Source organism: Rhinoderma darwinii, chromosome 12, assembly GCF_050947455.1.
Source record: "Rhinoderma darwinii isolate aRhiDar2 chromosome 12, aRhiDar2.hap1, whole genome shotgun sequence".
Taxonomy (NCBI): Eukaryota; Metazoa; Chordata; class Amphibia; order Anura; family Rhinodermatidae; genus Rhinoderma; species Rhinoderma darwinii.
The window spans coordinates 76,569,741-76,593,026 of NC_134698.1; the positions used below are offsets into that span (position 1 = coordinate 76,569,741).

At 44.6% G+C, this 23,286-nt stretch overlaps 2 protein-coding genes across 4 annotated transcripts in view; one reads left to right on the forward strand and one right to left on the reverse strand.

Moving 5' to 3' along the window:
- The window catches only part of TXNDC16 (thioredoxin domain containing 16), a 42,435-nt gene extending 31,500 nt beyond the window's left edge, over positions 1-10,935 (reverse strand). The window contains exons 1-8 of one of the 3 annotated variants that reach the window (XM_075844126.1): positions 10,753-10,934; positions 9,692-9,755; positions 5,710-5,910; positions 4,533-4,615; positions 3,706-3,767; positions 2,076-2,150; positions 1,556-1,677; positions 665-755 (exon numbers count right to left, since the gene is read on the reverse strand). In XM_075844126.1, the coding sequence (XP_075700241.1) occupies positions 665-755; positions 1,556-1,677; positions 2,076-2,150; positions 3,706-3,767; positions 4,533-4,615; positions 5,710-5,863 (587 nt within the window). In that variant the 5' untranslated portion in view covers positions 5,864-5,910; positions 9,692-9,755; positions 10,753-10,934. Of the gene's footprint in view, positions 1-664; positions 756-1,555; positions 1,678-2,075; positions 2,151-3,705; positions 3,768-4,532; positions 4,616-5,709; positions 5,911-9,691; positions 9,756-10,752 lie in introns of all 3 variants that reach the window. The other 2 variants (XM_075844127.1, XM_075844128.1) reach the window with 2 other exon arrangements.
- Positions 10,936-11,145: 210 nt separating this feature from the next.
- Positions 11,146-22,186, forward strand: GPR137C (G protein-coupled receptor 137C). Its single transcript, XM_075843444.1, has 7 exons — positions 11,146-11,628; positions 15,331-15,374; positions 17,873-18,095; positions 19,186-19,335; positions 20,279-20,404; positions 20,544-20,668; positions 21,247-22,186. Exons 1-7 carry the CDS (start codon positions 11,311-11,313, stop codon positions 21,386-21,388), a joined length of 1,128 nt encoding a protein of 375 aa, XP_075699559.1. The 5' UTR covers positions 11,146-11,310; the 3' UTR covers positions 21,389-22,186.
- The last annotated feature ends 1,100 nt before the right edge of the window (positions 22,187-23,286 follow it).

Consider the following 23,286-nt stretch of genomic DNA (forward strand, 5'->3'; position numbering starts at 1 on the left):
ATATGTGTTATATTTTCTCACTATGTCAGCCAGCTCTGTTTACAAACTCTTACTGGAAGGAGTTAAGTTACAGCAGCCATTTTTAGATGCTATGGAGCTATACTTCAGTCACAGAGTCACCCAGAAATGCATAGCCCCTGATCTTGCAATGCAAAGCTATTATATTTTTTTTGCATAGAAATCCATAGTAACCCGTATCCGCTCTGTGTGAATATACCCTGAGAGCAATAACTAGAGATACGGTCTATACTTTATATACAATAAAAAAAACTATGCATTATACATAATACTATCCATATGCTACATGGAGAAAGGCTGTGGATAACATCATTGTGAGTTATTCCAAAACAATAAAAAGCTACTTGATGCTACAGATCAGTCGTCTGCAACCTTTAGCTCTCCGGCTGAAGGGAAACGGCAACTCCCAGCATGCCCTGACAGGAACATGCCGGAGGTTGTAGTGTCCCAACATCTGGAGAGCTACAGGCTGCGGAGAACTCATTGCGCAGCGATCTGATGTGAAATGATACAACGATGCCCTCTGCTGGCCGATGGGGAAAGTGCAACAAAAACAAACAAAGGGAAACCTCATCTATTGTATAAAAAGATTTTCTTCCCAATACAAAAGAGAACATTTATGAAGCATAAAACACAATATCTGTACCTCATATTCTTCAGCACATTAGTCTCTGTGGTTACAACAAACTGGTGCGTCGATCCATGTGCAAAAGCGGCTTCCATCACATAACGGTGCTCTAAGAACACGAGGTAAGAACAAGTAGAATTGACTAAACAGCAATATAACGCATATGAAATATAAGAAATGAAATACCTAATAGAGATATCCAGCTTATCAATACAATATATTAGATCAAGACATAGGGGGGAGATTTATCAAAACTATGGAGAATTGAAGCTGTTGCCCATAGTAACCAATCAGGTCGCTCCTTTCAGGGTCCAAAGAGCCTCTGCAAAATGAGAGCTGAAATCTGATTGGTTGCTATGGACCACTGTTCCACTTTCATTATACATGATGAATACAAGACATTTATGGCATATTGACTGGATCAGTGGGGGTCCGACCAGTGGTACCAACCCCCCATGATCACGAAAAAGAGAGTGATCATCCCCGTTCCTGGCAGAAAAGAGGCTGCGCATGCACGGGTCACTTTCTATTACAGTCTGTGGGAGGGATAGCCATTTTCAGTTGGTTCCATGTGCCCCAAAGGCGTTCGGCATCCTCGTTCTCGGCAGCAGTGGGGTTTCCGACCACCGAAAGGCCACCATTGAAGTATTTCATTGGAAACCCCCTTGAAAGGAACGCTGAACCTAAATATATATATATAGTAGTAATCATGGGGACCGGGATCTTTCTAGACTTCTGTCAGTCATCCCATTGAAGATCAATACAGTCAGCCTCTCCCGAGCCAGAAAGGGCTGATAACAGGGAGCAATAGCTATTACAACAGCACAGAAAATGGATAGAAGATAGACTACAGGTGTAGCGGTTCTTTAATTTTTTTTTCAGCTACTTTATATCTTTGCATTTTTGTACCTGGCGTTCCAATTGCCCGGACGTAAGCGAAAACAATATTTTTCTTCCCTTTCACGGCGTCTTCTAACTTCTGGAGTTCCAAGATGGATGTGATGTATTTGACTTCATTATATAGTAGAACGCTGAAATTAATGGACAAATTTGTGTTAACGCTTATGATTCTTCTATAGAGGCAGAAAACACCCTATCAATTTCAAAGATACCCAGATAACACGATCATGGGGGTCTTGTTGCCGCGATGACCCCCCCCCATAATCAGCTGTTATTGCCAGGGGGAGCGCTTGGAGAATCTTCAGTCAATGAAGGAGAAACTGGGCAGATTTGCCTGTGAAAGTCAATTCCTTTGCGGCCATATTGGTTGTGACCCAGCTTTCCCAGAAACAGAGATCTTATTTTTACTGGTGATTTCTTTTAAAGGGCCATGTACTGTAATAACTACTAGACTAGTTATAAAAGAGATCACAAGACGCTTGTTCTTTAAGTATTATATTGATGTAAGAGAAGAACAGAAACGACTCACAATAAAACATTAGCGACGATGGCGTTGACATCAAACAGCGTATCTGTGGGGAATTGCCTTAATAATTTAGATCCCCTGGAGAAAGAGAAACGATGCGTCTGTGATTAAACAGTAATATTCTGCGCGCTGCATTAATTAGCTGCTCGTTATAAGACATTTAAATGAACAAGAGTTTAATTCGTAGGAATCATCACCGCCATATTGAGAAGCTGCAGCAAAAGCAAACAAAAAACATAGATGAGGAAGGAAGAATGGGAGAGAAGAAAAGAAAAAAGTGAGGAAGGAAAGAAGCGAGAAAGGAAGGGAAGACGGAAGAAAGCAAGGAAGAAAAGACGGAAGAAAGGAAGGAAGAAAGGAAGAAAAGACAGAAGAAAGGAAGGAAGAAAAGACGGAAATAAAGGAAATTAAAGAAGTGAGGAAGAAAGGGAGGGAAGAAGTGAGGAGGAAGAAACAAAGGATAGAAGAGAGTAAGGAAGGAAGTATAGACGGAAGAAAGAAAGGAAAGAAGCAAAAAAGGAAGGAAGGAAGGAAAGACAGAAGAAAGAAAGGAATAAAGAATAGACAGAAGTATGGAAGGAAATAAGGAAGGAAGGAAATAAGGAAGGAAGGGAGTAAGGAAGAAATAGACGGAAAAAGAAAGAAAAAAAGAAAAGAACAGGAGGGAAGAATGAAAGAAAAGAAAGAAGTGAGGAATAAGGGAAGGAAAGAAGTGAGTAAGGAAAGATGGAATAAAGAAAGACGTAACAAAGGAAGGAAGAACAGACGAAATAAAGAAAATACGTGAGAAAGAAAGGAATAAAAAGAGGGAAGAAAGTAAGTGCGGAAAAAATGAAGGAAAGAAGCGTGAAGGAAGACAGGATAGACAGAAGAAAGAAATGAAGGTAAGGCAGAAGAAAAAAAGAAAGAAAATACGTAAGTAAGAACTGAAAGATGGAAAAAAGCGAGGAAAAAGGAAAGAAGCGAGGTAGAAAGAAAACGAAAGGCAGAAGGAAGAGAAGAAGTAAAGCAAAAAGGTAAAAAAGGTAGGGAAGAAGGAAGTGAAGAAGAAAAGAAAGAAGAAGGGAAGGAAGGAGAAATTGAAAAAAAAAATGTAGGAAAACCAGAAGAATGGGGGTGGAGGAGGAAAGTAAAAAGGCAGGAGGAAGCGGGCAAAGGAGAAAGAAAGGAATGGAGGGAAGAAAGAAATTAGGAAGGAAGGAGGGAGCGAGAAGGAAAGGATGGGAGAAAAAGAGGATTTGATAGTAATTTTTTTCATACAGGTAAAAAAGACAGTAGAAAACCACACCAAAAGCTGCAAGTGTGAACCAACCCCAACTGATCTACAAAAGTTTATTACTGGATGAGAATATTTATTAAACGGTAACAGAAAAATATATAAAATATAAAGGGGTTTTATATACATAAAGCTTAATCATTGCAAAAAAAAGGGAAAAGTTCTGTATCTTTCTAAAATACTTTGTGTTGAATTTTTTTCTCCATTTTAAGATCTCTGCTTGCGGTTAGTGAATGGCAACAATCTTCTTTACATCCAGGGGCTAAAAACCTGTTCAGACCTAACCCTTCTCTTTTTTCTATGCAGCAAGATATAACCTGATATAAGTATATGACCCCTTCTCCATTCTTTTCATACCTGAATAAATAGGCATTTTCCTCGGCACAGAAACGTAGCGCCATTTCCTCGACACAGCTGACCTAACGAGTAACGGCAAAGCATACGAATGTTGGAAACGCTCCACACAGACAGCAGCGCCGTCACTACACCTACTGACGGCGATAAAATATAAATGATAATCTGAGCCTATGCAAGTGGTCTGCAACCTGCGGCATGCCAGCTATTGAAAAACTACAACTCCCATCATGCCCTGAACACTGCTTGGAATCATTTGAATTGTAGCGGTAATTGCTACATGGAAATGAGCTGTAACAAAGTGAGCAGAATTAAGTGCATCGCTCATATGTGGCGGAATTGGACGAATATACAGTAGAATAAATGTGGATTTCAAAACGTCATTCACCCGAAGCTCAAAAATCAGCGCGGAAATCAGATCATGCTGCGGATATTTATATTTGTGCAGAAATGCGGCAGATTTTCCCCTGCGGAATTCACTCATGCCATGCATCTGCAGCACAATCTGCGGCAAAATCCACTTAGAAAATCCTGGGTTTGAAATGTAAAGCCTGTCTATTGTTCCCTGTTGTCAGCCACTTCAGGCAGAGGAGAGGCTGACTGTAATGATCCTCAATGGGATGACTGATAGGAAACCCAAACAAAAAGTCTTTGCCCCCCATGATCACTACTTTATTGCCTGTATGTCCAATGCTAAGAAGCTCCTGCAGGATGTCAGGTCATGCTGGGAGTTGTAGTCGCGTACCAGAAATGAACCTGGGATTTCTATACATTACGTCGGTGATTCCGATATGTATCGCGTTATCTTTTGAGAATGGATATTTCTTTACCTTTGCGACGGAAATCCCATAGTCATGTAGAACACCGGATGACTTTTGTAATTCTTCCAGGAATAGGACGTTACTGGCCAGACCTGCAATGAAACGGATCATAAAATATACTGATCACTCACGCGCTGCTCCGTACACCCGGTTATAAGTATAAGTCCTTGAGTCGTCCCCATCTGTCAAGTTGTTAAAAGTTCTGCGTTATATCTGTTTCTGGAAAAGCTGGGTGACAACCAATATGGCCACCAGTTTTCAGGGATTACGCCACTCAGCTTTCCTGTAGCCCTGATTGTCTCATCGGCCTAGTAATACAGTCATTTTTATACACTAAGGCTGAGTCCTCACGTCGCAAACTTTTAGCGTTGCGGATTTCGCCACAAATCTGAAGTGATTCTGCCGCAAAATCTGCCTGTATTACATACGTATTTTGCAGCAGATTTCACCGTATCCCTACGCACTGCAAAAGGTGAAATCCGCAGTGAAATTCTGCGACAAATCCGCAGCAGAATTGACAGAATTTGAAAATTGAACAACCTATTACTTGTGATCCTCATACACTAATTAATCGTCTGCAGGATGGGATGGGATACTTCTTTAAAGGGTAAATAAACTTTTAAAAAACTTCTGACATGTCATGGTATTCCAATCGAAAAGCCACACCAAACTGTGGTGCAGTTTTTCGCTCGGAACGTCCGCTGCGAAAAACGGCGGTACTTAGCCGGCCTGATGTTTTATCCCAGGAGACCGCTGCAGCCAATCGCAGTCACATGGGATGAAATGTCATCCCAGGAGGCCGGCCTGGAGGAAGAAAAACACAGACTTCTGGGTAAGTTTAAGGTTTTCAAAACACCACTAAGAATGCACCAATGTATCATCACAAATTCTACAACTTTCTAATACACTTTGTGTTTCGATTCCTAACTATTTTCAAGATCTCTGCTTGCTGTCAGTGAATGGTCAATTATTGTTTACATCCAGAGGCTAAAATCCTGTACATACCTAATACTTCTCACAGCAGAAAGCTTGGTACAGTTGCAACCAAACTAGGAGAATCTCTGGACTACAGGCTGATACGTTTTACCTGCACTGATACAGTGTAACAAACATCAGGCCAGTAGAGAGAGATTTGTGCTGCTGATGTGTTTAGTATATAAAGGATAACCATAGTCCGTTCACTTACCTGAGCTGCTGAAATACAGGAGTGAAGTTTTCCCAGGCACCAGACTGTCTGAATAGTTATCGGTGGTCAGTTCAGGTAGGACTTGTTCAGCTTTGATCATCAAAAATGGATTTACATAGAGAAGCAGTAAAAATAATCCGGGGGAAGAAATCATTTTCTAATTTGTGAGGAATTCCGTAGATGCGGTTGCACATAAGAAAACTGAAATAGAGAAAGGAGAAAAGAAATGTCAGAAAACTGGAATAATAATGCAGCATAACACGAACGGCTAATTCAGACGAACGTGGGGAAACTCAGATGTGAAAAACAACCGTTTTTCAAGTCCGCATTGCCCGCGTGCAGGTCCCGTTTTCACGAATGCCCATAGACATGTTCTACCTTTCAACGGACCCTTCACACGATCCATTGAAACAACGGCCCCATTGAACTACATGTGTCCGTTTGACGGCCATTGTTTTAACAGCCGTCACACGGACGTATTCAACGTTTGTCTGAATAACCTCTAACATATAGGATGGCGCTGCTAAAATGTCTGCACTGCAACTAGAGAGATCTGAGCTACATAAAACTGAGGGACAACTAGAATAGTGAGTGCAGCTCTGGAGTATAATACAGGATGTAACTCAGGATCAGTACAGGATAAGTAATGTAATGTATGTACACAGTGACTCCACCAGCAGAATAGTGAGTGCAGCTCTGGAGTATAATACAGGATATAACTCAGGATCAGTACAGGATAAGTAATGTAATGTATGTACACAGTGACTCCACCAGCAGAATAGTGAGTGCAGCTCTGGAGTATAATACAGGATGTAACTCAGGATCAGTACAGTACAGGATAAGTAATGTAATGTATGTACACAGCGACTCCACCAGCAGAATAGTGAGTGCAGCTCTGGAGTATAATACAGGATATAACTCAGGATCTGTACAGGATAAGTAATGTAATGTATGTACACATTGACTCCACCAGCAGAATAGTGAGTGCAGCTCTGGAGTATAATACAGGATGTAACTCAGGATCAGTACAGGATAAGTAATGTCATGTATGTACACAGTGACTCCACCAGCAGAATAGTGAGTGCAGCTCTGGAGTATTATACAGGATGTAACTCAGGATCAGTACAGGATAAGTAATGTAATGTATATACACAGCGACTCCACCAGCAGAATAGTGAGTGCAGCTCTGGAGTATAATACAGGATGTAACTCAGGATCAGTACAGGATAAGTAATGTAATGTATGTACACGGTGACTCCACCAGCAGAATAGTGAGTGCAGCTCTGGAGTATAATACAGGATATAACTCAGGATCAGTACAGGATAAGTAATGTAATGTATGTACACAGTGACTCCACCAGCAGAATAGTGAGTGCAGCTCTGGAGTATAATACAGGATATAACTCAGGATCAGTACAGGATAAGTAATGTAATGTATGTACACAGTGACTCCACCAGCAGAATAGTGAGTGCAGCTCTGGAGTATAATACAGGATATAACTCAGGATCAGTACAGGATAAGTAATGTAATGTATGTACACAGTGACTCCCCCAGCAGAATAGTGAGAGCAGCGATGGAGTATAATACAGGATGTAACTCAGGATCAGCACAGGATAAGTAATGTAATGTATGTACACAGTGACTCCACCAGCAGAATAGTGAGTGCAGCTCTGGAGTATAATACAGGATGTATCTCAGGATCTGTACAGGATAAGTAATGTAATGTATGTACACAGTGACTCCACCAGCAGAATAGTGAGTGCAGCTCTGGAGTATAATACAGGATGTAACTCAGGATCAGTACAGGATAAGTAATGTAATGTATGTACACAGTGACTCCACCAGCAGAATAGTGAGTGCAGCTCTGGAGTATGATACAGGATGTAACTCAGGGTGGCAAGGCCTGTTGCTAGGCATAAAGCAAGCCCTGGGTCTTGACCTGGCATAACTACGTATTACATGGTCATCTAGTGACTTTAATGGCCGCTTGTAATAGTATGTTTGCCCTGTAGGGCCAATGATAGCTCATCAGCTCAACGATGGGGGTACTGCCACACTAATAAGGTAGTCCTGATGGGACAATCCCTTTAAAAAGTTGTTCCTCATCTCAGATAAACTGACATCTTCCATTCTAACCACAAGTATGACACGGCTGACATACATAAATAAATCCATTTCTTTTGAATGGATGTTATGTGGAGTATCGCCTGTCGTCGAGCCCCCCGTGTATGAGATGCTTTGTGTACCATGGATTCCTCGGCAATGCAATTTTCATGAGGGATTTCTGTGTGACGGTCGATGACTAAGGCTTTTATTTTCTATGGTGTGAACTGGGGGTCTCCATCTCCAACAACAACTCCTGCGGCTGCCAGGACATGATGGGAGTTGTAGTTTCACAAGAACTGAACAGTTCTATTTTCCTCCCTCTTTTCCACAGGTTCCTTAGAGTTTTTCTAAAACACCCCAAATCCCGGAAAACATTTCTGAGAATGGGCAGTGGTGTACAAACTGATGAGGGGCCCCATAGGGCCCCTAAACACCCCTAACCACCTGGGGCAGGAGGACTTATTATCCAGGATCCTTGGGTTAATTCCCCACACCCTTGGTTGCTAATCTTGTAGGACATGTGGAGAGGGGATCCCCCACAGATTGCAGCTGACCTGGGCTGGGCTCTCTCTCTAGGGGCCCCATGATCTGCTTCCATGCTACGTACATCCTGGTATAATGTAATATACAGTCAGTGCTATACGCTCTTACACTATTGCACTGAATTAACCCCTTCCCGCTGGGAGTATTTTTCATTTTTTCATTTTTCGTTTTTTTTCCCCGCATCCCTAGAGCCATCATTTTTTTATTTTTCCGTCAACTCAGCGTGTGAGGACTTGTTTTTTGCGAGACGAGTTTTCGTTATTAATGGCATCGTTTATTGTACCATAAAATGTATAATTATTTGTGGGGTGGTATGAAAAAAACACAACGACTCCGCCATGGTTTTTTGGGTTTTGCATTTACGACGTTCATCGTACGCTAAAAATAACAGGTTAACTTAATTATGCGGCTCGATACGATTATGGCGATACCAATCTTTTTTTTAATTATTATTATTATGTTTTACCACTTCTACAAAATAAAATTTATTAAAAAAATTGTTTTGTGTCGCCCTATTCTAAGAGCCATAACTTTTTTGCTTTGCCGTCGTTGGCGCGGTGTGAGGGCTTGTTTTTCGCGAGTTGAGCTGTCGCTTTATTGGTATAATTTTGGGGTGTATACGACTATATTTTTACGGTGCAGGATAAAAAACTTTATATTCGAAGAGTTAGAAATGTTATGGTCGTGGCGATACAAATTATGTTTATTTTTGAGGTTTTTTTGCCTTTTAATATATATACATTTTTTTTTGTACATTACTAAAATCTTTACTGTTTTTTTTACTTTTTTTCAGCGTATTGTCCATTTTACCGCCTCCTATTAAGCCCTGCCTTCATTACGCCCCCAGGCTGCCATGACAACCATCAGCATCCCGCAATCACATCGCAGGCGATAGGATGATGGAGGGGGCCCCCTCTCTTTCTAATGGCTTAGAAGCCGCAGCCCCTTTTTACCGTGGCATCTGAATGGTTAAACCCCCAGGATCGGCGCCATCTCTGATCCCGGCCATTACAGTGAAGTGTCGGCTGCAACATACCCGTGAGCCCGCTACATACTTCGCCCCTACCGCATATGACATACAGTTATGTCCAATGTCGGTAAGGGGTTAAAAATGAAAGAAGCAATCTGATTGGCTGCCCCGGCACCTCCTCTACTTTTCCTTTGCACTAGTTTTGATAAATTTCCCCCTGCGAGCGGAAAACCCCTTTAAACATTAAACAAGGATAAGAGGCGCCATAAACCAGGCAGACGCCGTTATCCGCAGTCAGCGTTCCGTTCTATATCTCACATTGTACTTTAACCTTAAGATTCGTCTCTGTCTGTGAACCTTACCTGTTCGTGCAGCACTAAACCAACCACAGTACTACACCTGCGTCATCCGTCATCAGTCAGCAGCCTGGATCGAAAAGAAAATGTCAACATGGGATGTATATAAAATATTAAATAAAGTTTTATTTCCCTACTGTAACCGGCTTAAAGGGGAACTCCAGAATATAAGGAAGTACAATGTAATTATCCCCAGTGACTCAGTTCTTCGCCTGGCTTATATTTGGGCCTGGTGGGTGACAACAATGGATGTGCCCATTCTTGTGGAAATCCAGAGAGGGAGCGTACTCCCGTCGTCTCCAACATGTCTGCTCCCTGCTGCTATTTAGTGTTTAGATTCCTCACTGCTTTCAAGATCACTGTATGCTGTCAGTGGATGAAAGAAAAATTGTCCTGTGACGGATGGAGAGCTCTGCTACACTGTGACAAGCTCTGCACCTGTGTGAGCGGGACCTTGATCAGGACAGGTTTTTTAAAAATGTTTCCATTCGTTGACAGAAAACAGAGATCTGGAAAATGGAGAGGAATCTAAACAAAATGTAAGTTAGGAAGTTACAGAAGGCCGGCAATTAGGAAAAACAGTCCGAATTGTAGGTTTCGGGCAACAGTAATCTCATGGTCAGTGTAAAGGAATTGTCTCATCACAGACAACCCCCTGTCATATGGGATGGACGGTTCCAGACACCCCCGGCAAACAGCTGATAAATGTACCCCTCTATGATGTCATTGAGACAACCCTTTTACAGGGGGTTTCCCACTAGAGACATTTATGGTATTTTACATTTGGGGGGTTCCACCAGGATCTCAATAGGGATTGGCTGGTCCTCAATTTCTAGAGGAAAGTCATATATATATTCACGATCAGTCTAGTCAATGGGAAATTTAGTAGCAGCATGGCCACTCCTGGGCATCTCTATTGGCCTGCAAGCAGTAAGCTATCAGTGCATGCTGGGAGTTGTAGTTTCATAACTGATCAATGCCCTAGCCATCACTGGCATATACAGCTGCCCATGTTGTGCCATTCTTCTGCATCGTACACTCACTCACTGATCCTATGTCTCACTTACCATCACAGACACTCACTTCCTCTGATGGTTCCCCCTTCCAGACGTCATGTCACATTTCCTGCCTCCTCCAGCTGCGCTGCCCCCTCCTCACCCACCAGCAGCCAGGGTACCACTAACTACTAGATTGACAGCTGTCCCAAGCAGCGCCACCTAAAAGTCCCGCCCACCCGTCGCCATAGCGATCACTCCGGACCAACCACCATCCGGCGGTGGGCGGATCGTAAGCGCAGACAAAGGAGTGACAGGCGTTCTACATAACCTATCACATCCTTTATCTCTGCTGGGCGGAGTCGCCATCGTCCAATCCGTTCTTAGCACTATCCATGCTCTGGGGAGGCAGGTCCTTGTTATAATGATTGACAGACCCGGCGTCCTATGAGAACACAGAAACGTTAATGGGCGGAACTGTGAGTCACCAATCAGCTGGTCGCAGAGTACCTCAAATGGTCGGGCTCAGCTGATGTCTTCCAGTGGAGTTGTTTTGAAGAGAGGGAGAACTGCAGAGGAGGAGAGGAGAGCGGCAGGCACAGTGACATGCTCTGTCTTGCTTGACTCAACATGAAAGCTGCCATCCCCTGGGCAGTGGAGCTGGGACTGACGGTGCTGTACACGGTGTTGTGCTCCCTTCTCTTCCTGGCGGTCTACGTGCAGCTCTGGCTGCTCCTGCACTATAAACAGAAGAGGCTTAGTTATCAGAGCCTGCTCCTGTTCCTGTGCCTGCTCTGGGCCGGCTTCAGGACCGTCCTGTTCTCCTTCTATCTCTCTAACTGTGCCCAGGCCAATGCTCTGCAGCCTTTCCCTCACTGGCTCCTCTATTGCTCCCCCGTCTGCCTGCAGTTCTTCACCTTGTGTCTCCTCAACCTCTATTTTTCACAGGTGAGTTCTCGTAGGTGGCCGCTCTGCTGACACTTTTTTTTTTTTTTTCTGAGGGAGTGCTATTCTACTCTGGGACGGCAGGGGGCGCGCTGGTCTCCGGAATAAAAGAGGATGCTATCGTCTCATGGCTCTTTCTTTAGCCTTTACGACAAGTTCTTGTTTTCTACAGTGCAGGGGGGGGGGGGGTGAAATCGCTGCTTAACGCTTTATTCACTGGAGCGATGTGTAAGTTTGTTCCTACTGTGGCCTGCAGGGGGCGCGGGCCCCCCACCCCAGATGAATCTATACGTCTCGCTGCTGACTTTAGGGGTGCTTATTCACCCTGTGGCCTGTAGGGGGCGTGCTGTTTCCCTCTAGTGTGTTTTCTTGTTTTGCACCCTCTAGTTAGTGTTGTATTCTAATGGAGGATGACATCACCGGTTGTTCCTCATGTGGCCTGAAGGGGGCGTGTTGCTCTCCCCTAGGATAGTCTTTATTCCTTGCATGCCTCCACTGACTTATTTATTTATTTTTTTGTGCGAATTCCAAAGCTTTAATGCAATTCACTATCTGGCCTGTAGGGGGCGTGCTAATGTCTATTATTCTTTGGGTTTTTCATGTATTTTTTTTTTTCCAGTTATGTTCCTGTTTTCTCTCAGTGCAGCAGTAAGTGACGTCACTTAACTCTGCACCTCAGTTCTCTGTAGTGTTTGCTCTTTTGGCCTGCAGGGGGCGTGATTCTCAATGATCATCAGGTAAATCTGTGCAGCAATAGGTGACCTCATTGGTTAACTCTTTGCTCACCGTGGAGCTGCAGGGTGCTTATTCATGCTTTGTCAGGGGTGTGATGACTTCCTGCGAGTTGTTGTTATTGATCCTCTAAGAGCCTCTGTGCTGGGACCTCAGCTGCTGCGCCACCTCTCCGGGATAATATCCAGTGCGTCTGATTTATTTTTTTATCTCTCTACTATATAATCGTTCACCTCTCCTCTATAATATAATCGGCTTCATATGAAATGTGCAGCATCACGAAGCCTATGGATTTATTTTTATAATTTGTGATCGTGTAGCAGAGCTGAGTTTGTCATGTGGCATAGTATGGGATGTAGATGTGCAGGGTATCTTGCTGCATTATCTTGAAGTGTAAGTTGTGGTCAAATCTACATTCTCTCCCCCCCCCCCCCCCCCCCCCCAGCTTCCTAAAAAAAAATGTAGCCGTATATTCCTGTTGTGTCCGGTCCCCATCAGGCTTGTGTTGCGTCTGTAGCAGTGATGGTTAACCTGCCATGTTATGGGAACCACGGATGTGGCCCTTATTGAGACCTGAGGGGCCACTTATCACATGCCCCCCCCCCCATATCCCTGTTATTCTCCATTAAAGTGTATGCGAAATAGAGTAATGGTCACACTCAGTATTACATGGGGTGACGGCATATATGGCCACCTCTGGGGGCACGGGACCCCCATTCTCTATGTAACATGGAGCGATGTACAGTGCAAAGATGAGGGAGAGTCGAGGGGTTGCAGGGAAGGCCCCGAAGACCACGTGTTGCCCCTGGGCGTGCAGTTGCCAGTGTTGGTTTATAGTAACGTCACCGCTGCAGTGACTGGACCCATTGGTCACTATGGATATAATGTCCACAGGTCTGATAGTGATTGGCGGTGCAGGACCGGAGCCGGGTGGTCTTTTTGCATAGAGAATAGGACCTCAAATAATTTAAGGGCTCATTTGGTTTGACGTTCCCACCAGTGCGGGCAGGGACATGGCTATAAGGGGGTCCGAAGAGCTCTCTGCTACGTAATACGCCAGTGTTATAAATGGCAGGTGTGGGGGGGAGGGGGGTCCTTATTACAGATTTTGCTTTGGGGCCAAAGAGGGTTTTCCCATCATGGATATTTATGATATGAAAGATCTGGGACCTGCACCCATCTCTAGAACGGGGTCAGAAAGAGGAAAAAAAAAACCCTCGACGAGTGTTTTGACGAGTTTTTGTCAAACCACTGTGCAAAAACCTACTGGAGCAGTTTTTGCAGGAGGAATTTTCCTCCTGCAAAAAACTCAGTGTTAACACAGCCTTAAGAAGAAAACCGCGGAGGTCGCTGCGCTGCTCCCGTAACTGTCATTCACTAGTATGGGAGTTACGGAAACGCGTTTTCTTCTTCATGGTTGGAAATCACACGCTTCAGCCGCAACGCAGAGGTCGAATGGGGTTTAGGGGGCCCCTTCTAGAGATAGGTGGTGGGACCTGCATCTATCTGACATTTTATGACGTATCCTGTGGAGATGTCCCTGATGGGGGGAGGGGGAGGAGGGAGGATCCCTTCCGTTATATCTCTGACTACAGGTAAAACAAAACTTCTGGGGTTCCTAATAAAAAGCAGAGGATACCTGCGGAACTCAAGTCACGCGCCCCCCCCCCCCCCTTCCCTTTGTGGTATAGTCTAATAGGACAGGTGAGAAGTGTCTGAACCCCCTCTTTGACACATTCGCCTCTGCTATATCAGGGGTGACCTGGAGATGCAATGTGTGTTTTTGCTTTCAAACAGAGAATAAGTGAAATATCTCCTCACCCCGAGACCAAATACAATCCAGTGCCTGAGCGGTTACTACAAGGAGACTTGCCTATAGGGGATCTGGATATTGGGCGGCCATTCTTTACATGGACCCCCTCCCCTCCCCCTCTCCTGTGTCTTATATCACCGCAGAAGGTTAACTCCAAATTATCGCAGATTATCTTTGTCATGTTTATCCGGATGATTAAAGGATAACGGGAAGAAGCGGGCCGGGGGGTGAAGCTGTTTACTTGACTTGTTATAGCTCTATTTTTTTCTTAATGGCGGGGGGGGGGGATGTCATTGGCGATAACTATATATTACTCTACCCCTGTGGGTACAGTTTGCCCCCCTGGCAGTTATTACGTCACCGTCCGCCCGGGTTCTCCGCTCCGGTGTGATCTTTCCTCCTCTCACTCTCATTGTGCATTCCAGGGGCTGAATGATGGGGGTTGTAGTCGGTCGTGGTAGACGGCCTTGCGTTAAGCACTTGACTGGTGCCTTTTTTTGGGCTCCAAATGGTTAATTTCTGGAAGACATTGGAACAACAATGGTCAAAAGTGAGAAATCCATCAGATCTCCAGGTTTTCTTGCTATTTCGAATTTCACAAAAGATAAAATCTTTATAATTCCTGTATAACATCGCTGGATGTCTGACATTCTGCGCCAGAGGGAGGGGGGGGATGCACCTGCAGGAAGAATTAAAGGGGTTTCCCAACTGGTCCTTTCTTCCCCTGACCGTGAGGGACGTTGGGATCATCGGGTGCTGCCAAACTTTATCTAATGTGTACGGTCGACTTTAACAGATGTCCACGTTGTTCCGGAGGCACCCCCTGTGAGTTTAAGATGGTATGGTCCATTTGAAGGAGCCTGACATAAGACTCATAGAAAACTTTAACCTTTTTTTTTTTAAGTACGTTCCTACTCGCTGTAACTTCCACCCTCTTATGTAGCGTGGCCGAACCAGTCAACAAAAAGGTGCGAATGGCCATAGAACTAAAATCCCGGAGGATTTCCGCTTCTTTGTGCCCGCGATGGGTCTTCCTTGGGCGATCCATTTGTACAAAAGGTTTCCTAGCCTTCCATTGGATTTACTTAAAGGTCTCTGATCACTTCTGCGCTTTGTCTGACGTCTGTTAATGTGAACTTCTTCTTCTTTCTCTTTCACAGGTTATTTTTAAAGCTCGCTGCTCCTCCGAATTCAATAGATACAAGTAAGTACCAAGATCAGACGGACTCCTGTCTCTTCTTCTATAAAGATTTCTTGAAGGAAACCTGTCATGGGGTGCATGATCCTCAATCTGGGGGCAGCAGGATGAGGTCAGTAGATTGATATGTAGCTTTGCAGGAAAACCTTCAGGATAACCTGCACTCTATTCATCTAAACCGTTGCTACTGTCAGTTAAAGAGTCTAATGGGTGGTCCCAACGATTGATTGACAGCCCTCCTGGTTGATTGATTGACAGCCCTAAGCCATGTGCATACATGGCTACCAGTCGCTGAGTGCGGATGCCCACTGGTATGTGCTAATCAGTGATTGGTAGCTATCTATGTATGCTCACTCCTACTCGGAAGGCTGTCCATATTTGAGACCGCCCACTGGACTCTTCAGCAGATAGTGAGCAGTGATTTATATCAATAGGCCACATGTGCACGTTGCATATTTTGCTGCGGGAAATACGCATCAAAACCGCACCTAATTGCAATGCGGAAGCGCAAGATAAGTTGACATGCTGCGGATTTTAAAATCTGCACCGCGGGTCCATTTACGAGCAGAAAAATACTGCAGCGTGTACATTGACTATGCTGGTTGCTGTGTTACGCTGCTGCTTTGCGGCACGTAATATGCATCTTGTGCATTAACCCATAAACTACAGGTTATCGTGTAGGTTTATTCGTAAGACTAAATATCCCTCCGCTCCTCTGGCTTTATAACATTCCTCCTGCAGATTGGACAGCCTGTTCAGCGTGACCGGTTCCCTTTAAGATGTTTGCTAGAATTGGAGTCCGAATGTTGAAATTTATTTTGCTGCACTGTGATCGGCCTGTTTTCAGGAGGATGCCCCTGCAGGTCTCTGGTATTCAGTGCACCTAGAAAATTGCAACCGGCACCCAACCTCTTGTATTGATGTCTTTATTTCTTAAAGGGGTTTTCTTATCTATGACCTTTGTCATATCCAGTGGATATGCCATAAATCTGATGGGTGCTGGTCCCCCAAGATCCGCTGCATCCAGGCCAGGAATGAATGGAGGGGTGGTCGTTCATGTGCGGCTCTCCAGTCGCTTCTATGGGAGTGACCCTTGTTTTCCACCTCTGGTACCCGCACATTTCAAATCTTTATGGCATATCCACAGGATATGCCAGAAATGTCTTAGGCCCCATGCAACCGACCGTATCTTCAATTCGGATCCAAATATGGATCCGTAGTCATCGGCAACTTACCCGCATATACAGCACGGTATCTGCCAATATGGTCTATAATGCATCCGTATATGCGGATCTGCAAGAAAAAAAAACTGCAGATGTTGCACATTTGAAACCTGGCGTCGCCTAGCAATGCTGCTGTAACTACGGACCGCTACGGGTGCACATCCGTAACCGTACGTAATTATCGAAGCTTAATTACTCTATGGGGAGTCCGTGCCGTAATTACAGACCAGAACACGACATGTCATATATTTTACGGGTCATCTCTGCAGCACGGACACCCATCCGTAAAAATACTGAAAAGAGTCCGTAGCCCATAGAAATGAATGGATCCGTAATTACGGATGAAAAATACGGTCGTGTGCACGGGGCCTTAGACGGGAATACGTCAATGCCACTTTAACTATTCCGCTTGACCGAGTGTGATTATCATTTCAATACAAGGAGAGAAGTGGCTGTTGGCTTTTCGTGTACTGCTTATCTCCCAGGGGGAACAAACATGGGGAGGGATTTGATGGCGCCTTAATATATCTATAACCATCTTGACACGGTCTCGATCACCAGCTGTATCGCTCATTTTATGTGTTTTCAGACTAAATCAATTTTTACTTCCTTCCCTCCGCTAAACTCTCCATGTTGGTATTTTGACATCCTGTCGGGTCACTTGAGCACGGTGGGCAAAAAAAAAAACATGCTCTTTGTATCTGGGCAAAATCTCTACATCTGACCGGCTTTACATCTCTGCGGCAATTGGACCCGTTCCCTCTCCTGACAGGTCTGTTTTAGTAAATACTTGTATTCCCATAAAATAACCATTCTGGAGCATCTTTTCTTACAACTCTGCATTGTACTATTCCTCTGTTACTCCTCCTACAAATCTCTGAATACATTGACAACTGGTTGTAACCAGTTGGGGGTGTGTCCCTATGCAGACTGACACTGTCCAATCAGTTCTCAGACTGTTTAGGGACACTCCCCTTGGATAAGGGGACTGGTAACACCCAGTTGTCAATGTATTCATAAATTGCTAGGAGGAATAACAGAGGAATGGCACAATGCAGAGTTCTAAGAAAATATGTTTCCAAAAAAATTATGGGGGAATATAAGCATTTACTAAAACAGACATGTCAGGAGAAGTGCTGGGTCCTCTTTAAACTGCCCATAGGGGTTGTCACTCTCATTGCTACACACCCTGAATGACAAGTGTTCAGAAAGAGGCCAATTTCTAGTATTGATCCAAATAATTGGCGGAAGATTTCTTAACTCTTTGTTTTCTCCTCACAGGCTCCCTCTACATTTTGGATTTCTGCTCACTAGTCTTGCCTTCCTAATCGTAAACTTATCTTGCATATTAATCGGTAACTGGTCAGATGAGCAGCATGGATGGATCACGATGATCAGGATGATATTTAGCGACTGTCTTTTTGCTGCCTGTTCCATCTCCCTGGCCAACAACACCTATAGGATTGCCAACATGTCTCCTGCGTATGTCTACCTAGAATCCAAGGTATGTATCCAGCAACTATAGCAGCGTTCGTGCTGTCTGTATAAGGAAGGCTAGGGTATGTCAGTGTTATCATGGGGCCGCTGGACCTCATGGCAACTGATCAGATCCAGCTCTTACCTGCACAACAAAAAAAGGGGGTAACTCATCCGGTCTTCTGCCCTAATGTTTGATGCCCCGTTTTATGGCAAAGCTGAACCACCCGGGCGGAAGCCCTTCTCATACATGGCCTTTATTGTCGCTGATGACTTGGCACATACCATCTTTAAAGGGGAAATAATAAAGGAGCTTTTATATGGGACTTCTCCTTTCTATCCATGATAGGGTGACTAACAGCGTTTATACCGCTAGCGATATATAGTCAAAGAAAAAAATATAACAATGCTCAAAGCGTCTGGCGACGGCGTGCAAAGTACACGGAAAATACTAGAGCCTAAAACGGTGTGTGAAACTGAACAAAATCTACAATGTGGAGTTATATAACGCGTAGAACAAAGTCTGTGCCGTAAAGCCATATCTAGGCTCCTCCCCATTCTTGAGGCCCCTCCTATTCTGTAAGCAGAGCTTACTTGATGATCTTCTCCTATGGAGGTTTAGTTGCATGTCCTCTTATAATCAGGCTGTCCTGACTGATGGGAATCAGATCTCCTTGTACTGACTGGCTGCTGTGTCCAAGCACTGCAGGAAATCTGAGCAAGCAGAGCTGCAGTGTAAAGCATGGGAGAGGGACATAAGTAGCCGGAGTCTGTAACAAGAAATTAGATGGCTTTTTGGAATCCAAAAGACCATGCAGCTAAGCTGGAGTCGCTGATCATGACTGTCCTAATCCATTAGTTTACTATAGTGGCGTTCGTGGAAAGCAGGTAGGGCCGAAACGGAGCAAAAAGACAGATGAAACTGAAGCAAATAAGCGCAGGTAAGTGTCACCCGATGGTAGTGGGTTGCATGTAACTAGAAATTCTGCTGTGGTTTTAAACTTATATGGGCCTCTTAAAGGAAGGGAACACCACCCCCCCCCCCCCCCGCAGATGGAAACCTCACTGTCGATATACGTTGGTGTGTTTTGAGTCCTGATCTGTTTTCTTTTATCTAGGGCACCTCTGGAAGTCAAGCCGTTCTAACTGGCTCCGTCATCAGCGTTCTCTATATATTAAGAGCCTTGTACAACTTGGTTGTGGTTTCCATCCAGCCAGAGAACAAGCCAAGTCCCTTCAGCTATGGCTGGAGCGGGGTCTCCGATCATGTAAGTAATTGGATCTATAGGATTATATACAGGGGGTTCTCCCTATTTAAGATTTGGCCACTTATCTAAGGGGTTTTCTAACCTGTCTTCTCTGCTTAAGCCTGTTCCATATGCTCGTTTAGGGTATATGGCAGTAATGGAGGGGGTAGTGGCGATAAAGTACCCCATAATTATTCAGATCAGACACACCAGTCACTGAGTAATTTCTCTGGAGATAATAAATGACAAAGGGCCCCAGCACCAAGACTGCTTGAAACATGGACATGGAGTCATACGTCATACTAAAGGGCTACCACTAGGGGGAGCTCATTGCATACTCACTTTACAGGACTTTGATATTCATGACCTATCCTAAGAATAGGCTAGAAACATAAGATTGGTGCGGGTCCGACTCCCAACACCCATGAGCTGACTGCAGAGCCGCAAACGCCCTGGCCTCTTAATAGTTTAGCAGGCATAGCCACTATGGATGTGTCTGTTAAACTACGAAGAGGCCCCTTTAGTTGAATGATCTGTGAGGGTGCTGTGAGTCAGACCCCCACCGATCTGATGGCCTATCCTTAGGACCGGCTATCAATAAATCCTGTAAAATGAATGCGTATGCAGTGAGCTCCCCCTAGTGGTAGCTGTAGGCAGTCAGGATTTGATCACTAACTCTATGGATACGTATTTGGAGCTTTGTGTCCCTCCAACCCCCTATGAAGATATATTATGAAGTTAATCAAAATACTTTTGAACCCTTTGAGAGTATAAAAAAAGAAATAAAAATACTTCAAAGCCACCGATGGGTCAGAACCAATCACTTTAAGGTAATGATTGTCAGGCCTGTTATACGAAGTCGCTTGGATCATTTATGATAATTACATCTGTAGGGGGGGGGGGGGGTAACACATTTAGTAGCGTAAGGGGAGACTCTAATCTCTAACCTGGCTGTCTCCTCTAGGCTGTTACAGAAGAGTCCAATAGTCTGGAATATCTCATTTTTGGGATTCTTCTCCTGTTCTGCGAGTTCCTGCCGATGAGCCTGATGACTTATTTCTTCCGGGCTAAGAAGCTGAACCAAAACCTTGTGAGTGTTTCATGGCTGATCGCACGGTGATTCTCTCCACCTCTCTCATAATGAGGGGGTCCCGTTTAATCTTTGCTACAGGGACCCCCTCACTTCTGTGTACCCCAGTGACTCCCACTTATTTTTTTTCTTCCTGCAGGAACCAGCTGGTATGGTTAACAGTCACAGCTTTGGATCGAGAGCTTACTTTTTTGACAATCCCAGACGATATGACAGTGATGATGACTTGCCCAGACTGGCGGGTACCAGAGCCGAGAGAGGAAGGTGAGTTTTCCAGCCATGTCCTCCGTACACACTGGGATTTTATATATGTAATGTATAAAGGACAGACCCTTGCTGTATGGTCTACTGGGGTATATGGACGTTGTGGGGACTCCCTCAATTAGAGCAGCTCACCTCTGCAGAATTGTGTATTAGTCACTCATCAATTTGAATGGAGGCCATGCAATACCAAATGTCAATGTGTCTATGAATACCGCATAGTACAGGATTAGACAAACATGGCTTCTTTATTCCAATAAACATCGCTTCATCTGTCCAGTTTTTGGATGGTTTTACAGCTCGCCCCCATTAAGCTGAGCTGCAATACCAGACACAACCTATGTACAGGGGGGGCGCTGTTTTTGGAACCCCCTTTAATTCAGAAACACATTAGACTGTTGCGACGTGTCCCTCAGAAGATGGTAAAATCCACTTTGTGTTACAAAATCTGCCAACGAGGATTCCTGCAGTCAAATTATAAGCATGGGAGGAAGGAATGTTCACTTATTTATAGTTGTTACCCTGTGGCATTGGGAAGTGTCTTCTGTCTAAATTTTAACATCCGTTCTCTTATCTTTCAGTTTATCATCCACCCCAAAATCCTCTGGATGGTATGGCGCAATATGTCCGACCAGCAGCTGCGCGCTGGCCCCCCCTCTACTGAGCGAACCGCCGTCAGGGACTCCGATCCTCTTCACTTGTGGAGCAAATACACTGGCGTGACCCTACTGACCGGACAGTTACACGTGCACCTTCTGCGGCCGTCCGTTGCTCTGTCACAGTAAGGCGCGTCCAATACCTTATGTTTACGTTAAAGCTACGTTCGCGCATACACATTCCGTATTTTGTCTTTTTCCTTTTTCGAGACTGTTGAACCCCGGTCTTGGATGCGAACGTCCTAAAGACTTGCTGAGGTACTAGAGAGGTCTTCAGGAGCGGAACGGCAGCCGACGGCTCTTGTTTAAGGAATTCTGTAACCGTGCGTTTTTTGTTTCTTTTTGCACATAAATGTTTCATGCGGAAAGACTGACTCCTGCCCTCTCCGGTCCCGGCAAACCAAATCCTGGCAGCGAAATTCTACAAAGGGGTTGATGGTGACTTATCTAGTCGTGGGGAGGTTATTATGGTTGTAGTTACCGAGACTCCTCTCTATAGGATTTTTCTTTTTCCAAAAAAACACCTGTCGTTGGTGTAAAATGCCATTGGGCATCTTCATGGAAGGGGAGACTCGCTGTGTTTCAGTAGTGACGAAATGCCAAGGGGTGTTCAGAATTTCCCATCTTAATTCTGCTCTGATTTGTTTTTTCATATTAAATTTCTATTGTAATAGATGGCGCTATGGCTACTACTTTGCAGGCAGCGTGTTCATAGTGGAAATACTTAATGAATGTTAACCCGACTACCGTAATACATCAACCAGGTTCAGATTTCTATTCTTAAAGTGCAGCTAAACGTTTGACAAACTTATGACATGTTGTAGTGACATGTCAGAAGTTTGGATTGGCGGGGGTCCGAGCACTGAGACCCCCACCGATCACTAGAACGAAGCACCTGTAGTACTCGTGTGAGCGCTCAGCAGCTTCGTGCCTGTTCGGCTTTTTCCGGAAAGCCGATGTATCAGAGTTCGGGCTCATAGACTTTCTATTGATCCTGTACTCCGATACATTTATTTCCGGATAAAGCCGAACAGACACGAAGCGGCTGAGCGCTCACACGAGGGCTTCAGGTGCTTCGTTCTAGAGATTGGTGGGGGTCTCAGTGCTCGGACCCCCACCAATCCAAACTTCTGACATGTTAAAGGTTTAGTTACACTTTAATAATTTTCTTTAAATATCTTTATTGCAGTTGGAGCGGTTTTCCTGATACAGAGCGCCAAATCCTCTGCATAAAGTTAATTGTAGATTCTGTGAATACCCTCTTATATATCCGCAGGTGATGAGTTTCTGATTGCTGGGACCCCACCCATTGTGAGCGTAGAGGTCGAGCATGTGCAGTGCCGCTCCATTCAAAATCTATAGGACTGACAAACAGCAGGGGACAGCGCCCGGCTGTTTCCATCAGTCCCTTACACGTCCAATGAAGCAGCACCGCACATGCTCCACTGCCGCTCCCATTCAAGCTCCTCCTTTAATGTTGTCGAGCAGTAAGGAAGCGGGGGGGGGGGGGGGGTGTTCAGGTCCTCGGTTCTCGCAATCAGTGGGTAATGTATAAAGATCTATTTGATTGCCATTGCTTTCTTTTGCGGGACTCGCATCCCCATTGAATTCAGAGTGATGCGGCGTAATCGCAGTGATTATGCTGCAAAAATCGAAACTACGGGAATTTTATTTTTTACCCAGAAGTCTCTTGATCCAGCCTCCTGGGATGACGTTGCAGCCCATGTGACCGCTGCTGTGGTCACATGGGCTGCAGCATCATCCAGGGAGGCCAGACTGGACTGCGCAGGAGGGACGTGTCACCATAACAGCCTGTTTAAGTATTAGGGCATGTTCACACGGCTTATTTTCAGCCGTTTTTCGGGCCGTAAACTCCCCGAAACGTCATAAGATACGGGGACTTTTTTTTTTTTTTTTCTTGTATTAAATCTCTTGCACATTTGTAATAGAATAAACAATTGTAGG

Bases quoted from the DNA above. Each gene is read 5' to 3' on its own strand.
- GPR137C (XM_075843444.1), top strand. From the start codon at position 11,311: ATGAAAGCTGCCATCCCCTGGGCAGTGGAGCTGGGACTGACGGTGCTG. The intron at 11,629-15,330 runs GTGAGTTCTCGT...TCTCTTTCACAG, and splicing joins TCAACCTCTATTTTTCACAG to GTTATTTTTAAAGCTCGCTG. The intron at 20,669-21,246 runs GTGAGTTTTCCA...CTTATCTTTCAG, and splicing joins ACCAGAGCCGAGAGAGGAAG to TTTATCATCCACCCCAAAAT.